At 44.2% G+C, this 27,973-nt stretch overlaps 1 protein-coding gene across 3 annotated transcripts; it reads left to right on the forward strand.

Annotated features, from left to right (window-relative positions):
- Positions 1 to 985: 985 nt before the first annotated feature.
- On the forward strand, positions 986 to 27,544 carry NDE1 (nudE neurodevelopment protein 1). 3 transcript variants are annotated; one of them, XM_044981129.1, is made up of 10 exons: positions 986 to 1,141; positions 5,072 to 5,136; positions 10,917 to 11,044; positions 14,652 to 14,805; positions 18,572 to 18,720; positions 19,035 to 19,171; positions 21,081 to 21,260; positions 22,767 to 22,858; positions 24,153 to 24,304; positions 26,293 to 27,544. In XM_044981129.1, exons 3-10 carry the CDS (start codon positions 10,959 to 10,961, stop codon positions 26,384 to 26,386), a joined length of 1,044 nt encoding a protein of 347 aa, XP_044837064.1. In that variant the 5' UTR covers positions 986 to 1,141; positions 5,072 to 5,136; positions 10,917 to 10,958; the 3' UTR covers positions 26,387 to 27,544. The 3 variants fall into 3 exon arrangements, with proteins under 3 accessions (XP_044837064.1, XP_044837063.1, XP_044837065.1); XM_044981128.1 differs by lacking the exon at positions 986 to 1,141 and adding an exon at positions 1,313 to 1,400; XM_044981130.1 differs by lacking the exon at positions 986 to 1,141 and adding an exon at positions 1,493 to 1,634.
- Positions 27,545 to 27,973: the final 429 nt, after the last annotated feature.

A 27,973-nucleotide genomic window follows, 5' to 3' on the forward strand; every position in this document is an offset into this window, starting at 1 on the left:
CATTCATAGGTTCTGTTTAGTCTTACTGTGGTTTCTTGTGGAGACATGGCCCAAATGGGGAGATCATAAATGAGATGTAAGTTAATGCTGCTTTCTAATGTTTCAGAGGGCCTAATCCTAATACATATTGACTTCAGTGGTAGCAGTATGATACACAGACTCTTATCCATGGTAAGCAAAAAGTGGATTGAGTGGGTATCTTGAATGTATAAATTTTGCACTTTTATGGCATTTAAAATAGTTACAGTTACATACTGAGATACCTTTCTGAAAAAAATAGCCTATGGAGTTAAAACTCGCAAACCAGCCCAAGGTGACATAAAAAAAAAAAAGAACAAAACACCACATCCTGAGGAATTTTTTATTTATTTTAAAGTTATGAGAGTCTGGAAAAAATACACAGTTTATAATATTATAACTGAGCTGAGGCAATTGAAGCTCCTCTCACACCACCGATCTTACAAACTAATGCAAGTGCTTAACTTTTGTCAGTTAAAAGGTTAATCACATATATTTGTGTTTGGAGAAATAGTGCCTGTGTCTTCTTACGCTTTCGGTGAAGCCCCAAGCACACTTATGGATGTTATAAAATAAGTAACACACCCATAAAAACGTAGATAATAATAAAGGGAGGAAGAAAGCTGAAGACTCCCAACTTGCATTGCAGCTTGCTGCAGTATATTGCTTGCTCAGTACATCGAGTCTTCATAGCTCCACCGTATCTTGCCTTGCTTAAAGGGTGGAGGGCTGCTTGAGATCCCTGGGGTGGTCCTGCACCATGCCCTGCGCTCAGAGCCCTGTCCCACTGCCACCTTCATCCTCCAGCCCGGCTGCAACTGAAAAGTAAAAAAACAAACAAACAGAAAACATTCGAAAGACAAAAGTTTCTAAACGTTCCAGAAGCAGCATTCTACCGGAGCTGATTGGAGGAGCCTCTTCAGGCCACGTGACCCTGCAGCCAATAGGGTGTTGGGTAGAGTTTGGTTGTAATGGTTCGGATGGGGGCACAGAGACCTGGGCAGGGTAAGAGTTTAGATTCGTACTAGTCCCGGCCGGTGACTATCGGAGGGTGGCAGAAGGTGCCTGTATCCTGCATGGAAGTTGGCAGTGGCCGGAGCTGGCTGCTTTTCCTGCGGAAGTGGTGAGCGTTCAGGGCTTTGCTGGGTCTCTTGGAAGTTTGGGGAGGACGAATTCCTAGGATCCTCCTCTCCCATCTCCCCGTGTGGCTGCCGCTGCTGTGTGGGGACGGGACAGGGCAGGGCAGGGGGGTTTCCACGTGGCAGTGTGAGGGTTGCATCCTATTGTGAGGCGGGGGAAACAACTGCCCACTGTGTCCACATCCTGCTTGCATCGCTATCTTCCTTTCTCCTTCTCTGAGGCTGCAGGGGGCATGGACTCGGGTAAGCCCACTGGGACAAAATAAATACCCTGTACTTTCTCCATCGCTCCCACCCCTAATTACCAACCTGAACCTTGGACTGTTTCTGGAACTGGACTTTTATGTTTTGTCGAGATTTGGAAATGTCCGGAGTAGTTTATTTTCCTTTCTGGGTTTGGTCTGGCAATAGAATCAGAAGCCCCTACTGCTGTGAGAACAGCCTCTCGGGCTGAGGCCAGGAAGCATGAAGGAACAAGTAGGTATTTCAGGAGAGAATTTGCCTGTTCTGCTGAGTTTCCTTAAGACAGTTTGAGACTCAAAAGTATTGGATTTGGATAAGTACCTGAACTTTTGAAAAGCCTTTTAAAAAAAATTAGCCCTTTTTGCAGAGCTACTCCCATGCAATGATAACCTTCTTAGACTGGCCTCCTAATATATTATTAATTGTGACCTTCTCTTTGGGATGACCTCTTTCTCCCTTTTTGTGGCATTTAAACAAAGGGAAATAGTCCCTGATGTGATGTGAAGCCCAGTATGGGAAGCTACTGGAAGTTTTGGTAACTTGGGTAACTTTGTGAGTGTGAAAACCTTTTTTCTGTGAGACAAAATAACCTCTTTTCTGATGGTTAGAGGAAGATTCCCCATATTAACTTAGTTCTCCCCTTGCCCTGATTATGGAACAAATTACTTGTCCAAACAGAATTTATGGATTCTATAAAAGTTTGGCCCGTGAGAGTGCTTTGCTCTTGGTCCTTCTGTTCTCCCCTCTGGGGTTTTTTAGAGGGACATGGAACTGCTCTGAATGTAAACTTCATTGCTGACATTGTTAACCAATTTAAATAGATCCTTAACATATATTTAAGTCCCAGAGCAGTTTTGAACTGGTTTCTACAATCTTCTATTAGAATCCAGTATAGAGTTCTCCTGAGTTTGATTAGCTCTGACTCTGATTACAGTATTTCAATCCCCATACTAAAATTACTTTGAAGATGGTCTGTGCCAGGGGTTGGCAACTTTTCAGAAGTGATGTGCTGAGTCTTCATATATTCACTCTAATTTAAGGTTTTGTGTGCCAGTAATACATTTTAACGTTTTTAGAAGGTCTCTTTCTATACGTCTATAATGTATAACTAAACTATTGTTGTATGTAAAGTAAATAAGATTTTTAAAATGTTTAAGAAGCTTCATTTAAAAATTAAATTAGAATGCAGAGCTCCCCGGACCGGTGGCCAGGACCTGAGCAGTAGTGCCCCTGAAAATCAGCTCGTGCGCCATATGTTGCCTACACCTGGTCTATGCCATGGTGATATGAACTAGTGTCTTGCCGTACTGTGTCACTTCCTGGAGCGAAACACGTAAACATAACTTTTCTCACTGCAGAAGTTCATCCCATCCCCCCAGAAAACTTTAGTTTCTGCATGATACAGAGATTTTGTAATGTCTGTGACCAGCTGTGCTGCTTACAAGCAGGAAGTATGGCCAAATCTTTCCTTCTGGTTTCTACATGTGTGAAAACAAATGAGGTGTAGCCAAACTGTGTGCATTATATAAAGTTATAACCTTATGTTTTTGATGGCAATAAAAATTGTGAGCAAAATGCTGGTAAAACCCTCTTCTCAACAAAACTACAACATTGTGTAATGTATAATTCTGTGTGCTTTAGTTGTGTAATGGTGGCCTGCCCCCATTGGACAACCCCATACAATTAGCCCTGCCCACCACACTTGGTATGGGGTGTGGGGTTTAATTAGTAGAACCATCTGGGTATGGAAGAACTGATAGAGAGCATCAGGAAGCTATCAATGAAAGAGAAGAGATGCTGAGGGACAGAGACTGCTGCAACTTCTTCACTCCCAGCAGGGAACCCCTGATTAAGGAAAGGCCTGGGATATCCCCAGGGAAGGGGTGTGGCAGAACCAGGGAAGGGTTTGTTTGGTACAGTAGTTAGATTAAGAGGGCAGCTGAGACAGTGCACCTGCATAGCCACCTCAGACCATGAGGGGGCACTTGGGAGGCAGTTGCTTGTTCATGTGTGGCAAAGAAACTGTTTTTGTTGGCATTGAAAAAGAAAACAGAAGATTCGTGGAAACATTTTGATTGGTCTGAAGTCTCATTAAACCTTGTTTTTTGGCAACCTAAGTTTTGGACCAAAATTTGATAGTTTTCTTTTAAGCAAACTTTTCCCTTTGCAGTTTAGGCTGCCTTGTAAATCTTGTCCTAAATATCTCTAGCACCTAACGTGCAGCCTATGCTTGGATAGGGCCTTGTGTGAAATGGCTAGTAGTAAGACATGGTGGGGATGTATTAATGCAGTTCTTGGCTCACTGCTAGCACGAGGCATGCACCTGAGGCATGGAACTGTAGAAAAACAATTCATGTCACATCCTGTGGCATGATGTAGTAACAAATGTAGGGAAGTTTTGAACATGTACTTGCAGTCTCCACATTATTTTGAAATTAGTTTACCGTAGGCATTACTTAGGGATAGATATAATGGAACAAAGCGTGTTCCAGTCACGTATGGTCCCAGAGGATGCCTGGGGAGTGTACCTTACTGCTTGTCTACATGGGAAAATTTACTGGCAGAACTATGCTGGTATAATTGTACTGCTGCAGTTATACCCAGATAATTCCCTGTGTAGATGCTTACTCTGAAATATGTATCCACACAGGGAATTATATGGGTATAACCGTAATACTATAATTAGACCAAAATAGATCTGCCAGTACATTTCCCTATGTAGACAAGCCCTTAGAAATCTAAAAAGAAATTCCCCCTTTCCCCTGGCCCCAAAATACATGTCACCATGTAGGGGCAAACAGGCTTTAGAGCAAATCCAGCCCTGATGTCAGTATATTGAACTCCCATTGAGCAGCCAGTAAGAGCTATGCTTGCAAATTGCAGGGCTTTTGGCTCCATGTCTTTGTGGCTGTGAGGAAGAGGAGTCCAGAGGGCCCTACTCCTGAAGACCCCCCACTCTCAATTGTGTCTAATTTTGTTCGCTGTCTGAATACAGGTTCCATTGGGCCCATTGATGCAGCTCATGAATCGGCCAGGGGAATTGCTGTCCTGGAATTCATGAGGATCAGTACACGTTAATGTTGAACTCTGTTTTATGCGACTGCTGGGCAGACCCCAAGATAGGATCTTTTCCCAAAGTACACTCCCCAGGCTGTCTGGAACGGCAGTCTAAGCATATACCAGGTTCCTGGAGCAAGTGTGGAATGACCATTCTGACAGTACCCACGACCCAAAGATCAGGGTCTTTGGAAAAAAGAAAGTTCAGAGGTCCTATGCAACCTTATGTAATTGCTCACGTGTACCTATCTTCTTTCCTGGCCAACCCAATCCAGAGAGAGGTTAGGTATTGAATCTCTCGCCTCTTTTGCCTATTCCTTCCCTGAATGTTCCAAGTCTAAAAAGCTTCTTTTGGCTCTGAAACTTGTCTTTTTTAATCCTCTATGAGTATTTGGGACTGGGGGAGGAATGATTTGCATGTATTAACATTAGCTGGTATCCTTTCCTTTCCAAAGGTCACATTGAATTGTAGTTGATGACTTTCTGCAGCTCAGTGCATAAATGGTGTTTCCTTGTCATATGCATAGTGGTTTAATTTCCACAAAGACAAACTCTCTAGAAAAGGATGTTGAGAATATTTCAGGTTTCATGCCTATATCACATTCTCTTCACAGTGTCCACGCTGAATCCTGTACCACTGGGCTTGTTCCACATGTCTGAGCTTTCCTGTGTATCTAAGGTACTTTTATACAGCCCACTGTCTTTCATAGAACTTAATATATGAGATTTGTTGTTACATGCAGCTCTGCAAGTGGAATCAGATTTCACATTTACCAAACCCAACCATGGCCTTCTCTAGACTAGCATTTAAAGGTGTGATGTCAGCTTGTGAGAGCTGATATGTGCTACCTAATGTGTTTGTAATTTAATCTAGATGAGGCATGTCATCTTTAGCATATGCTAAACTGGTCAAGATAGGTTGAGTTTAGCAGGACCCTAAAATATGATACCATTCCTTTGTCTTGACTAGAATTTTAAGAGGGTATTAATTAGATCCACTCACCTAGCTTGATATACCATCACACTTCTAAGCCCTAGGCTAGACAAGGCCTGTAAGCGAGCCTGAAGAGGATTTTGCAATTGTATTAAAATAATACATTTTCAAAACACACCCTTTTTGCATCAAGACTGGGTCTTGGTGGTGGAGGATTCAACCCATTTATTTTTCAAACACCAAACTTTTGGAGGTTTTATCTATAATCTGTTAGGAAAGTGCACACTACAATGTAAATCTGAAGGTGCTCTTCCGGGTCATCTTCATGATAGCCAAAATTTTTAGCGGAAAAAAATTGATCAACAGGAGAGAAGTCTCTATTGAAATATTTTTAAGCCTCCTTGGGCCAGATCACGTCCCTCATCTATGTGGACTCAAGGGTTATGGGAGGCACAGAAAAAGAGGAACATAACCTGTACAGCATCATTTCTCTCCCATATGCACACAATGAACAAACAAACACCTTGTGGAAGGCTTTCCAAGTTGTGTGTATGTGTGGATCTGATTCCATTTGAAGGTCAGGGCTGAAATTGCGGGGGGACGACACAATCAGTCAGTATGTTCAATGGTATTAGCATTCATTTGTTTCCTTCCCGCACTTATGGTAAATCTTGGGGCAGTGGCTGCTTGTGACCCTGTGGAAAGAGTGCTGGGAGGCAGCGTGGAGTCAGGAGCACTGATTCTCTCTTACACTGGAGCCCCTTACGCCATTCCAGTGGGCGAAGTGGGCATAGACTCCCCCCACAGGATGTCCTTGTTTTCCTGTTGGCATAGAGTTACTGTAAATTGCAGCAGCGGCTGGGGCCAGAATTAGGGAGGTGTGAAGGTGCTTTTATCTGTCTAGCTACTTACTATGCCTCATTGCTGTAGTAGTTGATCATTACACAAATGTTAATGGGTTTATCCTTTCAATACCATGTAAGGTAGGCATGTCTTATTGCTGATGGGGATGGAGACATTGAGGGATTAACTGATTTGCCCAAGGTCACACAAGAAAACTGTGGCAGAGCTGGGAATAATAGTGATAATAAACCAACAAATTTTCTGAGTCCTGGTCAGGTGCACTTACTGCAAGATGATCCTTCCTTCCCATAAAACCACCTTTGCCTTTCCCACATCTTTTTACACCTTGGGAACCTGACCCAGACCACTCTGAGGATGGCTTCCGCCTCCAGCACATCGCCAAGATATGTGGTTTCTGTGTGCCAAACCCTGTCACTTCCCTGAGGGGTGGGAGAAAGATAAGGGTGTAACCATTTCCGCAGCCTTCAGTGGAATTTGGAAAGTACCTGTTCTGAGTGTGCGGAAAACACCCACCGAAGGGATGATGTGGTCTGTTGTCTTTTTCTGGTGGGTTGAGCACAGTACTGGGGGTTGGCCTCTCCTGATTTCTAATCTGAGTGACACATCTGATCTGTGGCCCAAGTGGCTTTCCTTCTCCCTTTCTGCTTCCCCATCTGTAAATGGGGCTAATACTTATCCACCTCCCAAGTGTGGTGTGAGGATTAATTAATGTTTGTGCAGAGCGTTGAGCATGTGAAATGCTTATTAAAATCAAAGGCACTTTCAACTTGCTAAAAATAAAGCGAGAATCTTAATTGTGCATGGTCTAGCTTCACATTACAAGACATGAATATAATTTGGAGCGAGTCAGTGCTTCCCACCAATCCCATTCTTAGCTTTTTCCATACATTTCCATAAATATATCCACGATTGGAAGCCCTGAGACTTCTTCAGTAAATATCACTAGGTCAAGTATGGTAGTCTTGTTTGTTTGCAGAAGGGTGTAAACCTCTTGTCTTAATAACATTTTGGTTTTTTCTCTGGTCCCTTTAAACAAACCAAACTCCTTATGAGTTCTGGTTTATAAACACTTTCATGTTTTCCCCACTTCCTCCAGCCCCCTCCCGTCCCCCCCAGGTATTTAAAGGAAAGGTGTTCAGAAGTGTCTAATTCCTTTTGAGTGTCAAATGTGGACTTAGGCTGTGATTTTTAAAGGTGCTCATGTGGTGGTCCACTCAGCCTTGTAAAGCCTAAGTAATTTAGGCAGCCAAGTCCCATTTTCAAAAGTGACCTAGGCGCTTAGGGTCCTAAATCGCATTGATTTTCATTGAGGCTCAGGCTTCTAATTGTCCAAGTCACTTTTGAAAATGGACTTAGGCCTGGCAATGCCAAACAAAGCAATGCCTAAAATACCTTTACAAATCTGGGGCTTAGATGCTTTTGAAACTGTTGCACAAAGATTTTAACAAATGGTGGGACAAGCCATGAAGACCTGGTATCTGTGTATGCCTCGGATGTCAGGGAGTGTGAAAGCTTAGATAGTCTTTGATACTACTTTTAGCTGACCGGAGAAGGGGAAGGTGAAATGGGGCCACTGAGTTATTGTATTTCACCTGTTTAATAATTTAAAGAAATCTTATATCCACAATCATATAATCCTGTTTTCAAGGTCCAGTCCAGGATTTCTTGCTCACCAAAAACTCCAGTTGAAATCGGAAGTTTAGGGTGCATGTGAAATGCAGGATCAGGCTCTACAGTGTGACTGCAAAAATCTTCAAATGATCATTGATGGCTTTGAATGTATTTACTTTTTCTCCTTTTAAGCTTGCCATCTGGAGACTTACTGGCTTATCAATAAACAGATCTAAAGCTGAGACTTTAAAATTTGGAGTTGGCTTGCTGACTCTGCAGCTCCAGTATTTCTGCTGCCTGACTTTGTAAATGAAGAGCCAGGCTCCACCTTTATTTATGGTCTTCAATCTGTGAAGACTGCTTTTAGGTTTATAATGTCAGCCTCTGTGTAATCCTTGCCTTGCCCAACATTGCACAGAGCAGACTGTCTAGAGCAGGGGTCTCAAACTCAAATGACCCCGAGGGCCGCATGAGGACTAGTGCATTGGCCCGAGGGCCGCATCACTGACACGCCCCCTTGCTGCCCCTAGCCCCACCCCCAATCCACCCCTTCCATGAGGCCCCGCCCCTGCCCTGTCTCTTCTCCACCTCCTCCCCTAAGCGCGCGCAGTTTTAATAAATATATACACTCAGTAATGCACCTCACTCAAAGGACAAAACACGCACTTAGATTTACTGCCTAAGGCTCTGGGAGGGAGTTTGGGTGGGGGTGGGGGAGGGGGTCTGGATGCAGGCTCTGTGCTCGATGCAGGCTCCAGGCTGCGGCAGGGGGTGGGGGTGCAGGCTTTGGGACGGAGTTTGGGGATAGGAGGGAGTGCAGGGGTGAGGGCTGTGGGGCTGAGGGCGAGGGGTACATGATGCAGGAGGGGGCTCAGGGCTAGGGAAGAGGGTTGGGCTGTGGGGTGAGGGCTGTGGATGAGGGGTACATGATGCAGGAGGGGGCTCAGGGCTAGGGAAGAGGGTTGGGCTGTGGGGTGAGGGCTGTGGATGAGGGGTTCATGATGCGAGGGGGCTCAGGGCTAGGGAAGAGGTTTGGAGTGTGGGGTGAGGGCTGTGGATGAGGGGTTCATGATGTGGGGGCGCTCAGGGCTGGGGCAGAGGATTAGGGTGCGGGGGGATGAGGGGTTCATGATGTGGGGGCGCTCAGGGCTGGGGCAGAGGATTAGGGTGTGGGGGGATGAGGGCTCTGGCTGGGGCTGAGGGTTTGGGGTTGGAGAGGCTCAGGGTAAGGGAAGCCTGCCTTGCCAGTACTGGCGGAGGGCAGGCACTAGGACCCTGCACCCTAATCCTCAGACCCAGCCAGAGCCCTCAGCCCCCCACCCCCGAATCCTCGGCCCCAGCCCTGAGCGCCCCCACATCATGAACCCCTCATCCCCCCGCACCCTAATCCTCTGCCCCAGCCCTGAGCGCTTCCCTTCCCCCCCCCCCCAGCCCGGCCCCGGCGGGTCCCGCTTCCCTCCCCCACCTCCCACCCCCGGCCCCGGCGGGTCCCGCTTTCCTCCCCCCTTACCCGAGCGCGTCTCCGGCGGTCCCGCTCAGAGCCGCGTGGTGAGGGGGCGGGGCTGGGAGCTCCACGCCGAGCGCAGCGCTCAGCCCAGAGCTCCCAGCCCCGCCCCCTCCCCACGCGGCTCGGATCGGGGCGGGGCTCAGGCGCTCGGACGGAGACTCGGCGCTCTATGCGCCGAGGCTCCAGGAGAGGGGCGGAGGCGGGAGCCTCCGCTTTTCTCTTGGGGGCCCCTGCGGAGCTCCCCTGGGGAGCTCCGCGGGCCGCAGGGAAGAGCTCCGCGGGCCGCATGCGGCCCGCGGGCCGCATGTTTGAGACCCCTGGTCTAGAGGCCTTAATTGTGACCTTTCTCCACTCTGAGGCTTGGTCTATGCTGCCAATTTATGTTGGTATAACTGTATCGCTCAGGGATGTGTGGAAAATCCAACCTAATCTCTAGAGCAGACAGGGCTATGTCAATTGGAGGTCTTCTCCCATTGACATATCTACCACCTCCCTCTACGCGTATGGGAGAAGCTTCACTAAGCACTAGAGAAGCGCAGCTGCTCTGTGAGTGTAGACAAGCCCTGTGACTAACTCTCTCAAAACCATTTCTACTTTAATGCATTTATTATGGCGCATCACAGGCTTCAGAGTTATAGCTGTTCTGTTGCATTCTGTTTCTACAGACGCTCCCCAATTTGCGCAAGCATTCCGTTCCGGAATGCCTTGCGTAACTCGAATTTTGCATAAGCTGAATGTATACCCGACCACTACACCAAAAAAACAAACAAAAATCCCCTCTATTTCTAGCTTATGGAACTTTTTCCATAAGTGTGAATTTGCGTAAGTCGGGTTTACGTAACCCTGAGGGCATCTGTATTCTGTACTTTATAGTGTCTTAGAGTTTAGATAAAAGGTAAAATTTAAAAAGTATCTAAGTGACTTAGATCTGTATGCTCCTAAATCACATAGGCACTTTTGAAACCTTTACCAAAGGAAATCGTTATCCCTAGATCCTTTCTATGTTTTAGTGACGTTCCTGTGTATTTTCAGGGGCAACAGCCATGTCTCTGGGGTTACTAAAGTCCAACTTAGTTGCATTTTCTCTTAGAACAGAGCATTTGGTTTCTTGCTCACATGGCCTTTCTGCATTTCTCAGAGTGTCCCTCATTCTCTCACTAGGCAGCATGTGTTCTGGGGTGTCTCCCTCCTCAGCCGCTTTCTGTACCTACTGCCTATGCTAGGAATGTCTGTTAATGTTCTGTTGACCAGTACCATGTAGTCAGGTAGGGAGGGGAAGACACTCGGTGAAGGTAATCTTGTGGGGTACCAATCTGCAATAGATTCAGAGACACTTGAGAGAGGAAAATCCCTATTAAATGATCTCGTCCTCCCTCTGGCATGTTGCGTATTTGACAGTGCTTTGTCCAATCTGGTTTTAAATGTATCCAAAGATGAGGCTGCTTCTACTATGCCTTGGGGATAATTCCACAGGAAGAAGCAAGGGGATAATGCAGTAACAGGAAAATGCTAACTTCTAAATTTGCAACTTCTTAATTTTCAGGAAACCATGAAACAAGAATTCTAGACTTCTAGGGATTTCACCATGGAAGACTTGGAAGGAAATCACTTCAAGTCAGTGGAAGAAGAAACCAGCTACTGGAAAGAACTGGCTATGAAATATAAACAATGGTAAAGGCAATGAATTTATGTTCATAATTTGTCGTCCTAGTATGCTCTAGATCCTGTAATTCATTCTAGGAACTTCTAGTGGGATGATGAAATCTGTGTAGAAGAGCCTGAGGCTACAGTCTTCCAGGAAAATTAATAGATTCTAGGGCTGTCAAGCGATTAAAAAAATTAATTGTGCCACTATTTTAAACAATAATAGAATACCATTTATTTAAATATTTGTCAATGTTTTCTATATTTTCAAATATATTGATTTCAGTTACAACACAGAATACAAAGTGTACAGTGCTCACTTTATATTTTGATTATAAGTATTTGCATTGTAAAAAAAATAGTGTTTTTCAATTCATCTCATACAAGTACTACAGTGCAATCTCTTTATCATGTAAGTTGAACTTACAAATGTAGAATTATGTACAAAAAACCTGCATTCAAAAAATTTTAGAGCCTACAAGTCCTACTTCTTGTTCAGCCAATCGCTCAGACATACAAGTTTGTTTACATTTGCAGGAGATAATGCTGCCCGCTTCTTGTTTACAATGTCACCTGAAAGTGAGAACAGATGTTCTCATGGCACTGTTGTAGCCGGCGTCGCAAGATATTTACGTGCCAGATGCACTAAAGATTCATATGTCTCTTCATGCTTCAACCACCATTCCAGGGGACATGTGTCCATGCTGATGACAGGTTCATGCAGAAGAGAAGAATGAGGGGGGATTTGATAGCTGCTTTCAACTACCTGAAAGGGGGTTCCAAAGAGGATGGATCTAGACCAGAGGTGGGCAAACTACAGCCCGCGGGCCCATCCTGCCCGGCCCCTGAGCTCCTGGCTAGCCCCCAGCCCCTCTCCCACTGTCCCCCCACACCACCGTGCGGACAGCGCTCTGGGCAGCGGGGCTGCATGCTCATGCAGGGCAGCGCGGCAGTATGTGTGGCTCCGACCAGGAGGCGCGGCTCCAGATATGCTGCTCTGAGCGGCATAGTAATGGGGCCGGGGGGTTGGATATGGGGCAGGTGGTTCTGGGAGGCAGTCGGGGCAGTTGGATGGGGCAGAAGTTTGTGGGGGAGCAGGGGACGGGGAACAGGGGGGATTGGATAGGGGGTGGAGTCCTGGAGGGCCTGTAAGGTGGCGGGGGTGTGGATAGGGGTTGGGCAGTCAGGGGACAGGGAGCAGGGAGGGTTGATAGGGGGTAGGATCCCAGGGGGTGGTTAGGGGCGGGAGTCCCGGGAGGGGGTGGTCAGGGGACAAGGAGAAGGGGGGTGTTGGATGGGTGGAGAGTTCTGAGGGAGGGCAGTCAGGGGGCGGAAAGTGGGAGGAGCTGGATAGGGGGCGGGGGCCAGGCTGTTTGGAGGGCCGTTTAGGGAAGTCTGTGCCCCCCATACAGGTTTGCACCCCAGTGTGGCCCTTGGGCCAAAAAGTTTGCCCACTCCCAATCTAGATTGTTCTCAGTGGTAGCAGCTGACAGAACAAGGAGTAATGGTCCCAAGTTGCAGTGGGGGAGGTTTAGGTTGGATATTAGGAAAAACTTTTTCACTAGAAGGGTGGTGAAGCGCTGGAATGGGTTACCTAGGGAGGTGGTGGAATCTCCTTCCTTAGGGGTTTTTAAGGTCAGGCTTAACAAAGCCCTGGCTGGGATGATTTAGTTGGGGATTGGTCCTGCTTTGAGCAGGGGGTTGGACTAGATGACCTCCTGAGGTCCCTTCCAACCCTGATCTTCTACGATTCTGTTCAATAACGATCCAAAGCAGAGCAGACCGACACGTGTTCATTTTCAGCATCTCAGTCAGATGCCACCAGCAGAAGGTTGATTTTCACTTTTGGTGGTTCGGGTTCTGTAGTTTCCGCATCAGAGTGTTGCTCTTTTAAGACTTCTGAAATCATGCTCCACACCTCGTCCGTCTCAGATTTTGGAAGGCATTTCAGATTCTGAAACCTTGGGTTGAGTGCTATAGCTATCTTTAGAAATCTCACATTGGTACCGTCTTTGCATTTTGTCAAATCTGCAGTGAAAGTGTTCTTAAAACGAACATGTGCTGGTCATCATACAAGACTTCTGTAATATGAAATATATGGCAGAATGAAGGTAAAACAGAGCAGGGGGATATACAATTCTCCCCCAAGGAACTCAGTCACAAATTTAATTAATGCATTATTTTTTTTAATGAACATCATCAGCATGGAAGCATTTCCTCTGGAATGGTGGCCGAATGTTTAGCACATCTGGCATGTAAATACCTTGCAATGCGGGCTACAAAAGTGCCATGCAAATGCCTGTTCTCACTTTCTGGTGACATTGTAAATAAGAAGAGGGAAGCATTATCTCCTGCATGTGTAAACAACTTGTTTGTCTTAGTCCTACTTCTTGTTCCAATCGCTGAGTGGACTTGTAGGCTCTGAAGTTTTACATTGTTTTGTTTTTTTGAGTGCAGTTATGTAACAAAAAAAAAATCTACATTTGTAAGTTGCACTTTTACGACAAAGAGATTGCGCTACAGTATTTGTATGAGGTGGATTGAAAAATATTATTTTTGTCATTTTTAAAGTGCAAATATTTGTAATAAAAATACACTTTGATTTCAATTACAACACAGAATACAACATATATGAAAATGTAGAAAAACATCCAAAATATTTAATAAATTTCAATTGATATTCTATTGTTTTAACAGTGTGATTAATGGTGATACATTTTTTTGAGTTAATCGCATGAGTTAACTGCGATTTAATTGACATCCCTAATAGATTCTAAGGCCAGAAGGGACAACTGTGGCTATGTAGTCTGACTTTGTGTAGAGGAAGCCTGCAGGGGCAATAGACCTTGATGTCTGCCGAATGCAGCATTCCAAAAGCGAGATTAAAATAACCTTTGAGAAATATGTTTGAGTCAGGAATATATTGGCTAAGTAGGGATGGTTCAGCACCATCCAGAGCAGGAGTGAACTCCTGGCAGTGGCAGAGAGTCTTCTCTGCACCTCTTTCCAGTTCAAACTGTCAGGGTAAATGGAATTTTTATGACTCAAGATGTCAAATTGCTAATTTTTAAGGTTTGCAAATCAGATGGCTCGATCCTGCTGTCAGCGGATCCATTCTGGGATCAGGCTTTGAGGTGGCGTGTTGATAGTCAATATTCATATCTATTCTTAATCATTGTAGCAATATTTGAATGAACTCTGAAGACCGGCTCGTTTGCCTTTAATCTCTTGTATAAAACTTCTGCAAATGAGTTTTCACCCAGGTGAATATTTAATATAAATAGCTTAAATTTGCAGACAAGTGAGCATGACTGAGGATATGGTGCACAAAGGTAGGTGCATCCTATTATTGTCTCAGACTCTGTTAACATAAAGATGGACTGGGTTGTTTGTAATCCTCTGTTCCAGGACAGATTGCTGTGAGAGTGAAGGTGAGCAAATATGATGTAACTATAGAAAGGTATTTTCATACAATCACTTATTTTCCTTTCTGAACATGTATAGGTGACAGGCAGGCATAGATCCTTCAGTTGTATTAGAGGATTTTGTCATACATGTATACTAAGGTGAACGGAATTTCCTTGTTTTATTAAAATGAACCCAACTAATTCTGTGGCTGGAATTGTGCTTCCAGTGCAGAAAATACACAGGAGGAACTGCGTGAGTTCCAAGAAGGGAGCCGAGAATATGAAGCAGAATTGGAGACACAGCTGCAACAAACAGAATTCAGAAATCGAGACCTTCTATCGGAAAACAATCGCCTTCGAATGGAACTGGAGTCAATTAAGGTAAAGGAACAGCAGATAAAGGGCAGTGTGTGGGCAGATGATCAGGGAAATATGGAGCTGCATTATTAGAAATGTGGTGTTCAGAAAGATGTTTATCAACAAATTGCAGCAATAGTTTGCTTTGATAATAAGAAAATATCAATATATTGCCCCATTCTTAGGTCTGAATACTGTAGTTAATATTACTAGCCATCTGTTTGTTAAGACATTGGATGTATTTCAGGATGGATTCCAGATGGGAGAACCCTTACGTTTGTAGTAGAATTCAGTACTGTATATATGTATGATACTTTATTTCTGTGTCATCCTTCCATTTCTATCTGTCTGTCTTGTACAGGCTCATATAATAGACCAAAGCAATAAAATTTGCTCTTGCCACAGAGGGCAGGACAGGGGGCAGTGGGTTCAAACTACAGCACAGCAGATTTAGATTAAATCTTGGGAAATACTTCCTAACTGTGTAAGAACAGTAGGACAATGGAATTGACTGCCGAGGGAGGTTGTGGAAGCTCCTTCAGTGGAGGTGTTCAAAAGGAGGCTGGATAGTTATCTGTCTTCGATGGTTTAGACACAACAAATCCTGCATCTTGGCAGGGGGTGAGACTAAGGTGAGACTTCACTACCCGCCAGATCAGCGGGCAGCGATCAGTCCAGTGGGGATTGATTTATCGAGTCTAGTCTAGATGCGATAAATTGATCCCCGAGCGCTCTCCCGTCGACTCCTGTACTCCAGCTCCGTGAGAGGTGCAGTCAGAGTTGACAGGGGAGCGGCAACAGTCGACTCATCGCGGTGAAGACACAACGGTAAGTCGATCTAAGTACATCAACTTAACGTTATTCACGTAGCTGAAGTTGTGTAACTTAGATTGATTTCCTCCACACACACCCAGCATAGACCAGGCTTTAATGACCATTGCGGTCCTTTCTAACCTATGATTCTATGATATTGTCAAGATCCACGAGAAGGAAAGTCAGTTGTGCTTAGCTGCTGCACTTGAATAATGGAATAAGTCCATTTAAAAAAAACAGTAGCAGTTGTGACTTGTGTCTAAATGTCAATTGGTACCTAATGTCTAATTAGGAGGAAGCATGAACCAGTGGGAGTTGGGAGACTTGTTTTCTATTCCTGGCTCTGAAAATGTCTCTAAATTACTTCTGCCAGTTGTGTATAACCTCTCTGAATGTGGTTTCCCCATCTGTGATATGGGATAATGAACTTGCAAAAAATGCTTTCTAAGATCTCTAAGGAAAAAATGCAAAGTATTTTATTTAGTAGGGAGTATCATAAACTTTTTTTGGGCAAGAATATCTTGGGAGATAGTAATGATGGAACATGAGATGGTGATGCCATTGGGCTATAATGCTACAGAATAAAAAGAAGTTAATCTGCTTCAATTTCCAACAAGTACAAGATGCTGAAGATAATCCTTTACAAAAAGAAACAATCAAATCCTCCCCCCTCCCCACACACACAATTGACAACTTTTAAAGAACTGCATTAAATTAATATTAACTTGACAAAAGTTTGTCACCAAAATTTAATTCCTTTTCAAAAATAATCTTGTTGGTGTTTTGTAGCTAATCTGCAAATAATCATTTTAAACATCAGCTGTCTAAAAATCTAGTAAAACTGCTTAGCATTTTCCAAGGCCCAGTTCAATATCTGTGGAGAGAGAGATTAATTTAATTAGATATACTTTACTCAGTTGGATCCAGTACTGAGCTAACAGGAGTCAAGTATAACTTTTGAAACCCCTGGGTTTTGCTGTATGTGTTGCTTACACAAGTACAGTAACTAGGTAAGAAACATCAAAAGGGGATACTAAGGAATTCTAGTCCACTTTTAAGATACTGTTTTTCTTAACTTTGTGGGAGCTTTGTTTATTTCAACCTAAAACAAATCCAGACATTGCTATTATTACAACATGTGGTTTAAAACAAAACAAAATCCCATATAAACACCCTTACAGTACTCATCGTGTAACCTCTTGTATGGAATGTTGGCCTAATTGGTCACACAAGCCACATAAACCCATTCAAGCTGACATGTTTGGGGAAGAGGAGGAAAAATATCTCCGCAAAAATAAAACTTGCAATCAATTCCCATGAGGAAAGAATAAATTCTTTCTTGGCCAGGGGGCGAAGATGAGAAGCAACATTACCAGGGCAGTCTGGGATAGAAATAATAAAAAAACTGCATTTGGGGGGGAAAATTATTGTTCTCCGCTGCAAAGAACTTGATTAAAACCTATTCTGTGCGACACAAACTCTTTAACAATTGGCTTATTCATGCAGACTGAAAACGACACTAGCAGCCTGCAAGTGAAGGAACAGTGTCTCCATTGATGAGCAAATCAGCTGACTGTTTATTACAATTCGCTAAAAACAAAGGCCCAAACTTAGCAGTTCTGTCTTTTGTTTGAATCAGTTCAAGAGAGAAGCTTTAAACTCATGAGGCTGTTGAGCAGCATTGTTAACAAGGACTCGCGTCTACTTCTAGGTCAACAATACAAAGTTTGCCAGGCCCATGCGGTTCATGGCTTTGAGCTTCCCAGGCTGCCCTCTGTGCTTTCTCCTCTTCCCTCCGAAATACAGTTCACGCTAATTGGAAACAATGCTTCAGAGGGCTTGTTTAGTGAATCTTATGTGACTAGCTATAGGTAATTGGGCTCTGTGTTTGGTGTCTTTTAAGTTAGACTAGTAACTGTCCAAGAAATTCCAACCACTTTTGCTCCCTAATCAATACAGAATTTCTTCAATTAAAAAAAGGTATTTCCCCAACTTCATTGTCTCTTGTACCACTTAATACACACACTGAAATAGCGCTCTTTAAATAAGTAAAAAATAGGCTACAGGCTTTGCTTTGTCTCAACTTTTTAATTCCAGTAGGTGGATTTGTTTTCAGTGACTTTAGTTTGTTACGCTTAGATCCTACAGTTTATAAATGCTTTAGGTATGTTAATAGATGGTAATCTTGGGACCCAAGCAAAGGAATTGGCATATTAAGGTGATCCAGTGCCAAGGTTTTGGTGCAAAAATTTTTGCAATATAGGCTACATTGTGTCTCTGCCCTAAAGGGATATTGACATCCTCTTTAAAAAATGTCGTATTAGTAACATAGGCACTCTTCTTTCCTCCCTCCTGGAGTCTAGGCTCTCTTGTGATGTGCTGTCTGCGTGGCGCTGCTGAAGCACACTGATCATGCTCTGCCTGGTCCTGGGTAGAAGGAAGCACTGTTTGTCTGGTACCTCCGTGTGCCTCAGACAGAGCTGGGAGCTCATCTATGAGCATATGAGGTGGTGTTGTCTTGTGCCTCTCCCACAGAGAGAACCACTGAAAATCCCAACTCCCTGCAGAGGATAGAACTGCTTCCTCCCCATGAAGGGCAGGAATGGGGGAGGAGAAAGAGAGAGAACTAGCGTAAGCACTCATGAGAGTAGGGAGCAGTTTGTGATGGAGGTGAGTGAGGCTAGATCTCCTAGCTCCCTACCTGTAGGGAGTGAGGAAGAGAGATCCTGCCCTCCCACCCAGCAGCCAAGAAGATTGCTCCTGGGATCGGCTTGCGGAGGTCTGGCTTGATGGAAAGAGGCTAGCGTCTGTCCTTATTGGTTTTAACCCATGTGAAAGGTGGTAGCTCTAAGATGGCCTAGCAGGACCGCCTTCTTTCTGACTAGGAAAGGCTGAGTAAGCACAGCGGAGCAGAAAGGAAGGAAGGGGTTGTGCGGTGCTAAATCCCTGATGTGGTGGTTGGTTTATCTTTGGTCAGGAGAAAATTGAAATGCAACATTCAGAAGGCTACCAGCAGATCTCTGTGCTAGAAGATGACCTGGCACAGACGACAGCTATTAAAGATCAACTACAGAAGTACATTCGAGAACTCGAGCAAGCAAACGATGACTTGGAAAGAGCAAAAAGGTAATGCGGATGCTCTTAACCCTTCCCTACCCAGCTCTTGCTCTCTTTTGTGAAGCTAGCAGAACTGAGCATGTCCATTTCTATGCTGTGCCAGTTAGCACTGTGGTACTCTCTACTCTTGCTAAGGGTGTTGAGCTGCTGCCTTCCTACAAGTGGGTGAGTGGAATGTGAGGCTGGTCAATTTCTTACAAGGTTGAAATTAAAACATTGGAGCGTCTCACACCAGAAATACCGCAGTTTCTTTGCGTCCGAGTTGATGCTTTCGATGTGCTAGGAACCTAATGACTTCTGTGACATTATTTTTCTACACACAGAGCCACTATAATGTCTCTGGAGGACTTCGAACAGCGTTTGAACCAGGCCATTGAAAGAAATGCCTTTCTGGAGAGTGAGCTAGATGAGAAAGAGAATCTCCTGGAATCAGTGCAGCGATTGAAAGATGAAGCCAGAGGTTAACTAACTGATTTATATACAGCCCTGTCCACCTGCCTTCCAAAGTTTTCATTAAATCCTCCCCTCGACTATGGTGTGGAGATAGTAAGAAGAGAGAGACCTTAGAAATGCTGTTGATGGAAGCTTCACTCTCCTTGATGGAATAGAGATCCTGTCTGGGCTCTTGTCTTGGATAGTAGTTGCATGCTGCTCTCCTCTCTGTCCTACCCTGATGCCTAGGGAGAGCAGGATGGGTGGTATTGTAGCTTTTTGGCATATTTCTACAAATCGGAGGCATGCTTTGAAAACACATTGTAGAATTCAGTGTTTCGTCAGTTGGGCTTTTAACTAGATCAGGTGCATTTTCTAAATATTCTTCTGACTTGTAGAAACGCCCAAGGAACTTGTAGCCTTGTCCACCCGGCTCCTCTGAAGTACTGCTGTCATTCTATAGCAGACCATGCAGGCCGAGATATATCCCAGAATGCTCTCTTCTCTGCTGTTGCTTCTGTGTTTTAAAACAATAAGAAAAGCTGACTGGCTTAGGGGGATATGATCTGACTGCCCACTTCATTGTGAACTGACAGGACATGAATTTTAACAAATGCAACAGAGATATTGTCAATTTCTGTGATGAGAGCGGAGCCAGTAAGGAGAATAAAGGGACAGAGTAATATGCAGCAAAGAATCCTGTGGCACCTTATAGACTAACAGACGTTTTGCAGCATGAGCTTTCGTGGGTGAATACCCACTTCTTCAGATGCAAGAGTAATATGGAGAGCCGGTGTGTAACACAGACACCGTGAAGGAGTGCTGATTCCCCTCCACGATTTCAGCAGTTAGTTTCCTGATTGTTGTCTGTAGCAGTCGCACCAGAAGAGAGGAAGGGTGACTTTGTAGCTAAAGAACTGGACAAGGAATTGGGAGAACTGGGTTCTCTTTTCAGCTCTGTCACAGACCTCTCATGGCCTTGGACATGTCACCTCACCTCTCTGTAACCCATCTGTAAAACAGGGATACTAAATTCCCCGTTTTACATGGATGTAGGGAGGAGAAGTTCATTCACAATTGTGCAGTGCTCTGTTAGTAGGAAAATAAGCACCATAGAAAAACCTACAACTAGGTAACAATAATGGGAGGGAGGGACCTGTGCTTGTTTTGGGGAGGAGGAGGCAGGGAGGGGAGGGACCATAAGCTTGTGGGTGTGACACTGTCCCAACAAAGCTTAGTTGTTGATCTCCCATTCTGGAATCTGGGATTTTGAGCCAGTTATAAGTGGCTAGTGCCAAGATTCTTGGGGCGTCGGCTGGGATGTGCATGTTCTTTGGAAGCTGAATGTGATTTCTTTTTTCAACTGTGGCGGTGAAACACTCCGGCGCCAGGGGTGGCCAACCTGCAACTCCAGAGCCTCCTGTGGCTCTTCAGAAGTTAATATGCGGCTCCTTGTATAGGCACCAACTCCGGGGCTGGAGCTACAGGCGCCAACTTTCCAATGTGCCCAGGCAGAGGGGTGCTCACTGCTCAACCTCTGACTCTGCCACAGGCCCTGCCTCTACTTCAGCCCTTCCCCCAAGGCCCCTGCTCCTTCCTGCCCCCTTCCCTGAGCCTGCCACGCCCTCGCTCCTCCCCCTCTCCCCAGAGCCTCCTGCACGCCACAGGGGGCATGGGGAAGGAAGGGGAGGCACTGATCAGCAGGGCTGCTGGCAAGAGGCGGGGAGCTGATGAGGGGGCTGCTGATGTATTACTGTGGCTCTTTGGCAATGTACATTGGTAAATTCTGGCTCCTTCTCAGGCGCAGGTTAGCCACCCCTGCTCTGGAGCGATCAATGTTAACGGCGTTCTTTGACAACACACAAACACTTCTTGCACCTATAGCTTCGGACTGGGACGTGTATCCAAATGCTTTGTACCTTTTCCTTCTCCTTTAGACTTAAGGCAAGAGCTTGCAGTGCAGCAGAAACAGGAGAAACCCAAAACACCGATACGAAGTACACTGGAGACAGAAAGGACGGACACAGCTGTGCAAGCAACCTTATCTGTGCCTTCAACTCCTGCAGTTCGTAGGGGACCCAATGTCAGTATAAGCACCCCAGGAACGTTTAGAAGAGGTAAGTGACTGGCATTTGCTAACATAAGGTTACTGCACGATACCAATACTTGTTGAGTAATTTTTCAGTCTAGACTCGCTGTTTCTGGTATATGTTGAATTTCTATCAAACTACTGACTATAGAAGAAGCTGAGAAATGTGGAACTGAACATGACAGGTATTGAAGTGTTTAACACATTGAAGGACAGTAATCTATTTTGAATATCTGTCATGGGTTCTGTATGAATGTTTGGGTAGATTTATAGCCAGTGCATTATAACTCACCCATGTTGTATTAAAACATGAGCTTAAAAAAAACCCCACACCTTCCGGAGCAAGTAGGTTATAATTTGCACTCATTAACCGTCCCTGAATCTGCATGAGTTTGGTAGAAAGGAGATTGGAGGTCTCAGCAGCAGGGGCGGCTCTAGCAATTTCGCCACCCCAAGCACCGCGGCACGCCGCGGGGGATGCTCTGCCGGTCGCTGGTCCTGCAGCTCCGGTGGACCTCCTGCAGGCACGCCTGCGGATGCTCCACTGAAGCCGTGGGACCAGCAGACCCTCCGCAGGCACGCCTGCGGGAGATCCACTGGAACCGCCTGCCGCCCTCCCGGCGACCGGCAGAGCGCCCCCCGCGGCGTGCCGCCCCAAGCACGCGCTTGGTGTGCTGGGGCCTGGAGCCGCCCCTGCTCAGCAGACACACTCATTTGTATTAGCCAGTTAGAGATGGAGGTTGCTACTTTACTTTAGAGCTGCTTCATTCTGGAACAACGGGAGACTTGTCTGTACCAAATTATAAAATATGGGCTCTCACCAGTGGTACTACTTGCTCATTTTTATGAGCACTAAAAATTTAAATAACTCCCAATTACACCTGCCCAGACTCTTTAAATTGAGTAAAAAGGAATAGAAATTCTGTTTAGGGGACTTCACTATATTGTGTGTGTGCACATACACTGTGAGTGTTTTCTTGTGATCGTGTCTGACACTAATAATTTAGCGTTACAGTTCTAGTAAGTGGTTAAAGTATGTGTATATCCTGACTGGTACTTTTAGCCTAATGTGTTCCAGCTGGAAGCACTTGCTATGTTTTATAGTATGTTCACATAAGAGAGAGAGGATCCAGGAATTCTTGCAATACAGGCAATAAAGCTTTGGGTCATGTGAACGTCTCTGGATGACCTTTTTAGTTGCTGTCTTTCTCTCTCTGGTTCCATTGCAAGTTACAGAGACAGACTAGAACCCTTCTCTTGAAATCTAAAGGCTTAAAAGCTTCTTTCAAAACCAGTGCAAATTAAAGTCCAGCATCTCTTCAGTGCAACTTGTCATGTCGGAAGGATGTAGTGATTTATATTTCCAATGGGAATGAAGAGAATTGCAGTTCAGCTAAAAAGAGAGGAGAGAAGATTGCTACTCACCATTTACAATCTCTCTTTAGTGCTGGTGGGGATACTTAAGGTTCTGTTAAGTTTTCTCATATATAATGAGTAAAATATCCCTTTTATTAACCCTTCTTCTCTCTCAAAGGTTTTGAGGATAGTTACAGCGGGACCCCTCTCACACCAGCTGCCAGGATATCTGCGCTGAACATTGTGGGAGACTTACTGCGGAAAGTGGGGGTAAGAAGGATTCAGTCATTAGTTAAAGCAGGAGTAGGCAACCTATGGCACGGGTGCCGAAGGCGGCACGCGAGCTGATTTTTCAGTGGCACTCTCACTGCCCGGGTCCTGGTCCGGGGGGCTCTGCATTTTAATTTAATTTTAAATGAAGCTTCTTAAGCATTTAAAAAACCTTATTTACTTTACATACAACAATAGTTTAGTTTTATATTATAGACTTATAGAAAGAGACCTTCTAAAAACCTTAAAATGTATGACTGGCACGCGAAACCTTAAATCAGAGTGAATAAATGAAGACTCGGCACATCACTTCTGAAAGGTTGCCGACCCCTGAGCTAAAGCTATGCAGAAAGGTGATGGGTGGCTATGTTTGTATTATGAGACTGAAAACCAGCACTACCCTTTGTACCGCTGAATGAGTTAAACTAGACAGATGAACTCAGACCAAAACTTGGATCCAAACAGACTCTAATTCTGCATGAAAGAGATTAGAAAATTGTGAACTTTATTCATAGCTCAGGCCTCAGCGTAGATAGGCCAATCGTTCCCTCCTGTGGCTTTTGCCCCACTCAGTGTGCCAGCCAGAATAGCCTTTTCTCCCTTCAAAGTGTCTAAAATAGCAGCGGGAGGGGGAAGGAAAAATGGAGCAGGCCAGTGTGTATGAGTGCCATGCTAGGGGAATATCCTGCACTCTCTCCAAGAGAGGTGCAGCAGAAATGCAGCCCAGGAGGAATTCTGGTTGAGTCCTCCTTTGATGTGCCTGATGGTGCCTGAGGCAGAATCTAGTTTGTTGGTGATTACTGCTCAAGTCATGTGTTCAGGAGACCCCAGGCATGCCACAGAGTGGGTGTGTGTTGGCTTTGGGGAAAAGGTTTGAAAGAACATTTAGTTTCATAAAGAAGTGATGCTTATAAAAGCAGCCTAGTTATAAAAGGTGTGTTAACCTCTAGGGAAGTCGAGGCTCTTGTTGTTTAACTAAACAGAATGCTCAGTTGCTTTTCCATCCTTAACAGAAGATCTAACTCCTTTACCTCTCTCTTCCCCTCCCCATCCCCCAAAACACAAAATAATTTTGCCATTTAATGAGACACGTAAGGGCCTGATACACAAGTCTTTCTGGCTTCAGGATCAGCAGCACCTCTTCCTTCAAATTCAGAGCTCACGTACAGATTTGGGACTAGTAGCTAAAAGCTTCTTCTGTTGGAGTCCTTGTAAATGATGAGAAAATCCTTCCATGGGCCCTGTGCTGGGGAAGAGAATGTTGTTTAACTCTCAGACACACTGTTTGCTTTAGGCTCTGGAATCCAAACTTGCATCTTGTCGAAACTTTGTGTATGACCAGTCTCCAAACAGACCCACCATGTCCTCATCCATGTATCTGAACAAGAGCAGAGATGGCCTTGAAAAACGACTGAGCGGTTCCCACATGCCGTTGAGCGATAATGGGTAAGTGCTGATTGGCTGCAGTTTCTTAACGCTGATCCTGTGATTTGGTTATACACAGATCCTGATGCTCTAAAGTGAGTCTGAAGTCTGGGGCTGAAAGCTGGGGGATGGGTGGTAAGGTACAGAGTGGCTGGGGATTGGGCTAAGAATCCCCAAGAATCAAAGAATCAAAATGCCTCCTGTTCGCTGTTTCTTACGGGCCATCTTCTGACATTTGCAAACTGCTCCTTTCCAGTCAGATATCCGGCTCCTTCCTGGTTGAGCTTCCTATAAATGGTCTATCTTCCTGAGATGCCTCACACTTTTTGCTGACTCCTTGCGTAAAGCAGTGGTCTGATCTGACAGAAGTAAACTGCTCACATGAGGAGAAGGCGGGGAGCCAGTTGAGACATTGTGTTCTGACCAGTCCTGTCTTGAGTAGCTGGAAAATGCTCTTTCTCCGTTTACTTTCTGGTAGACCTCCCAGTCCCTTATAAAATCAGGCCATTACATTTGATGTTAACCTGGAGACTGATGTTAACCTGAAGATAAGTATTTCTCAAAGGGGATGAACTACTTCAGGGTCCTTTTTACATTGCACTTTAGCATAATTGAAAAGAAGATACTAAACAGGGCATGGAGTAGTGACCTACAACAGGCTAATGTATATTTCCTTTAAAAGCACATTGCCATATATTGTGTATCACGTGATAGCTGACCATTCAAACTAGCTAGCTGAAGGCTTTAAGTGTAATGGAAACAGTAATATTCAAACAGGAAATTTTAGAGAGAGAGTAAAAAAATTCAGAAATGACTTGGCCATTTAGGCTCCTGGGAGGCTATCGCAATTCTGAAAACTTGACCCCAAGTTTTAAATGTTTAACACTATCTGTTGAAATGTGCTGTGCCAGAGCTTAGTTTGGTGCCCTGTTTGGAAAACATATTTAATTTATAGAGAGTATGTTGAACGCTTTCAGTATAGATGTACAATCCAGTGTTTTATTTTGGGCTCCGGGTGAGTGGATGTTGACAGCCAGGGGGTCAGATAAAGATTTGCATGCCCCATATTCTTGTGTTAAAGGATGGCCCAGGAGCATAGTGATGGATGGAAAACCTGCTTCCCTTGTCACTACTTATGCTCTTATTATGGGAGGACAGAATAATAAAAGTTCTGCTTTTGCATCACCAAGGCTCTTTCCTGGAATGCAGCTGCTTAGACCTGTTTTGTCTAATTAAATTAAATTCTAAGTCTGGAACTTTGTACATTTTTGCCTGCACACTTTAATCAGCTTTCTGTAAATAATCAACAAGGGTGTTTCCAGCTGCAGCTCAGTGCCTGTTTAAGCACTACCCATGATCTAGTCCACATTCTTTTCTTCATGAGTCAGAAGCATGCAGCATCCATTTCAACTTGCACATAAAATGCTAACCTAAAATATAAAAATGCTCCTTCTGGAGAAGCTGGGTAACTCCAGATTGATTGTATTCACTCAGAACCAACCCCCTAGTGCTGGAATTCTGGTTATTCTCATTGCGCTATTACCAAAAGCAGTAGGATTTAAGGAGAGTTTCTGATGCGGAGTCACTACTGTGAAAGGAAGAGCAGAATCTTCATGAGCTCTTGTAGATTTTTCCTTATTGGGTTTTATAAATGTGTTTGCATTGTATGTGTAAACAATATTCCTATTGATGTAATGTTGAAAACAGTATTTTAGCGCCAGCAAGCATAATACACTTCACACTAGTGGGAAGGAGAGAGGTACGTTTTAGCCCCATTTTACAGATGGGAAACCGAGGCACAGAAGTTAAGTGACTTACCAACTTAGGGTCAGAACTGCCATTTGGATTTGAGACTTAACTGTTTGTCTGTTAGTTCCTTGTGCTGTTTGATGCTGAGTGATGCATTTTACTACATAGCAGTGACCTAACAAAGATTGCAAAAACTGAACATGCATGTACAGTGAATGCAATACACTGCATTGCAATCGGGCTGTTGTTTGTATTTACAGGTTAGGGAAGCGCTTGGAGTTTGGAACACGGCCTTCAAATATTCCTGCACCACTGGTACATTCCCCACAAGGTGTAGTCAAGATGTTACTTTGAGAAGATCCTGAGATGATGAGGCCAGGATGGTTTAGGGTGTTTTTTGTTTGTTTGTTTTTAAACCCTTGTCTTTTAAACTTTGAACAGAATACTAACAAGCAGTCACAGTAGTTAACTTGAATAATGGTGGATGAGAACTACACAGGGCAATTGGCAACAGTCCCCTGCAATCTCAGGCTTTTCCCCAAGACTGAGTTGTGTGGTGCTGTGACAAAGCAGCGCTGCTGGTCAGTCCAATACTGTGAATCGCTTTCCTACATCAGCTGCTGTAAATAGCTTCTTGAAAGCTGCTTCTGTAACATTGCTGGTCAAAACTAATGACCTGCTACATAATATTGAGACAATATTCTTCCCCATAAACACTGAGTTATTTTCTGTAGCACAACTACTGTTTTAGCAAGAGAGTTATGGTGTTATAACTTTCTAGTGCAGTGTGCTGCGTGCATCAGTGGCCTAAATTAGAGAAATGTTTGTCTCCATCTACTTTTTAGTTCCATGGCAAGATTTTTTTTTTTTTTTAATACCAAAAATTAGTGCAATTGGAAGTCTAAAATAAAGCCATCTGGGGAAATTAACTTGTTATCAGAATCCTGTTATATAACAATCTGCCTTTCAGGTGGTAAGATGGTATTGGTGAGAGCGACTTGCCATTAAGATTTCCTAATGGTTAAAGAAGGAAAAAATGCCTTGATTGCAAATATTGAAGAGACCCCAGATATGTAATAATGCAGAAAAGAGATATTTGCACTGACGTAACAAACCCATGTCTTCTGCAGTCACTACATGACTGCAGGACCTAGCAAGATATACAACACTGATCTATTGATAGGGTTAATCTCAGTTGATGGGTTGGGGCCTTTTGCTTTCTGAACCTACACTTGATGTGCCCTGTGTGGTTAACGTGAGAACGTACCCATTCTAGTTGCTAGTGTTACTAACTTAGAAATGGTGGTGTAACCCCAGAAATTCTTAATGCTGGCCAAGGATATTAGGATAATGAGCTCTTTTAAGAGAGGTTTTTATCTAACAAAATAATGCTGCAAGTTTAAGTGGAGTAGGTTCACTGACAGTAATAATACCATGTTATAGAAATGTGAATTTGCAATAAGTATGGCTAAAACTAATTTTGCACAACAAATGAATACATAATGACTTTTTTTTTAAATATTCAGCTTTGCATATACAGATACTATTGTATAATAAGCAACCACATCTTAATCTCACTCTGTAAATCTAAATTGTCTGGTTTAATCAGTGAACAGAATAAATCTTATTCTGAATATTAGTCTGTAGACGATATTATCTGATCTCTGAATTCATTGCGAACTGCATTTACAGTTTACATACATATATTAGGCTAACCAGTTTCTCATTTGTGTTCCTGCAAAAGGGAGCTTAAACAAGGCCACACTCACCAGATCTAATGGGAAAAGATTTGATAAAATGTCCATGTTCTGTGCCCTGGGTGGTGGTGGTCCTTCTGCCCATATCCCTAGGAGTGGCTGCCCGAGGAGAGCTCCATGTATTGTACTAATATGGCCCCCCATTACTGTAGTAGCTGAGGGACAGATTAGGAATTTAAAGATG

The sequence above is a fragment of the Mauremys mutica genome, chromosome 11 (genome assembly GCF_020497125.1).
Source record: "Mauremys mutica isolate MM-2020 ecotype Southern chromosome 11, ASM2049712v1, whole genome shotgun sequence".
Lineage (NCBI taxonomy): Eukaryota > Metazoa > Chordata > Testudines > Geoemydidae > Mauremys > Mauremys mutica.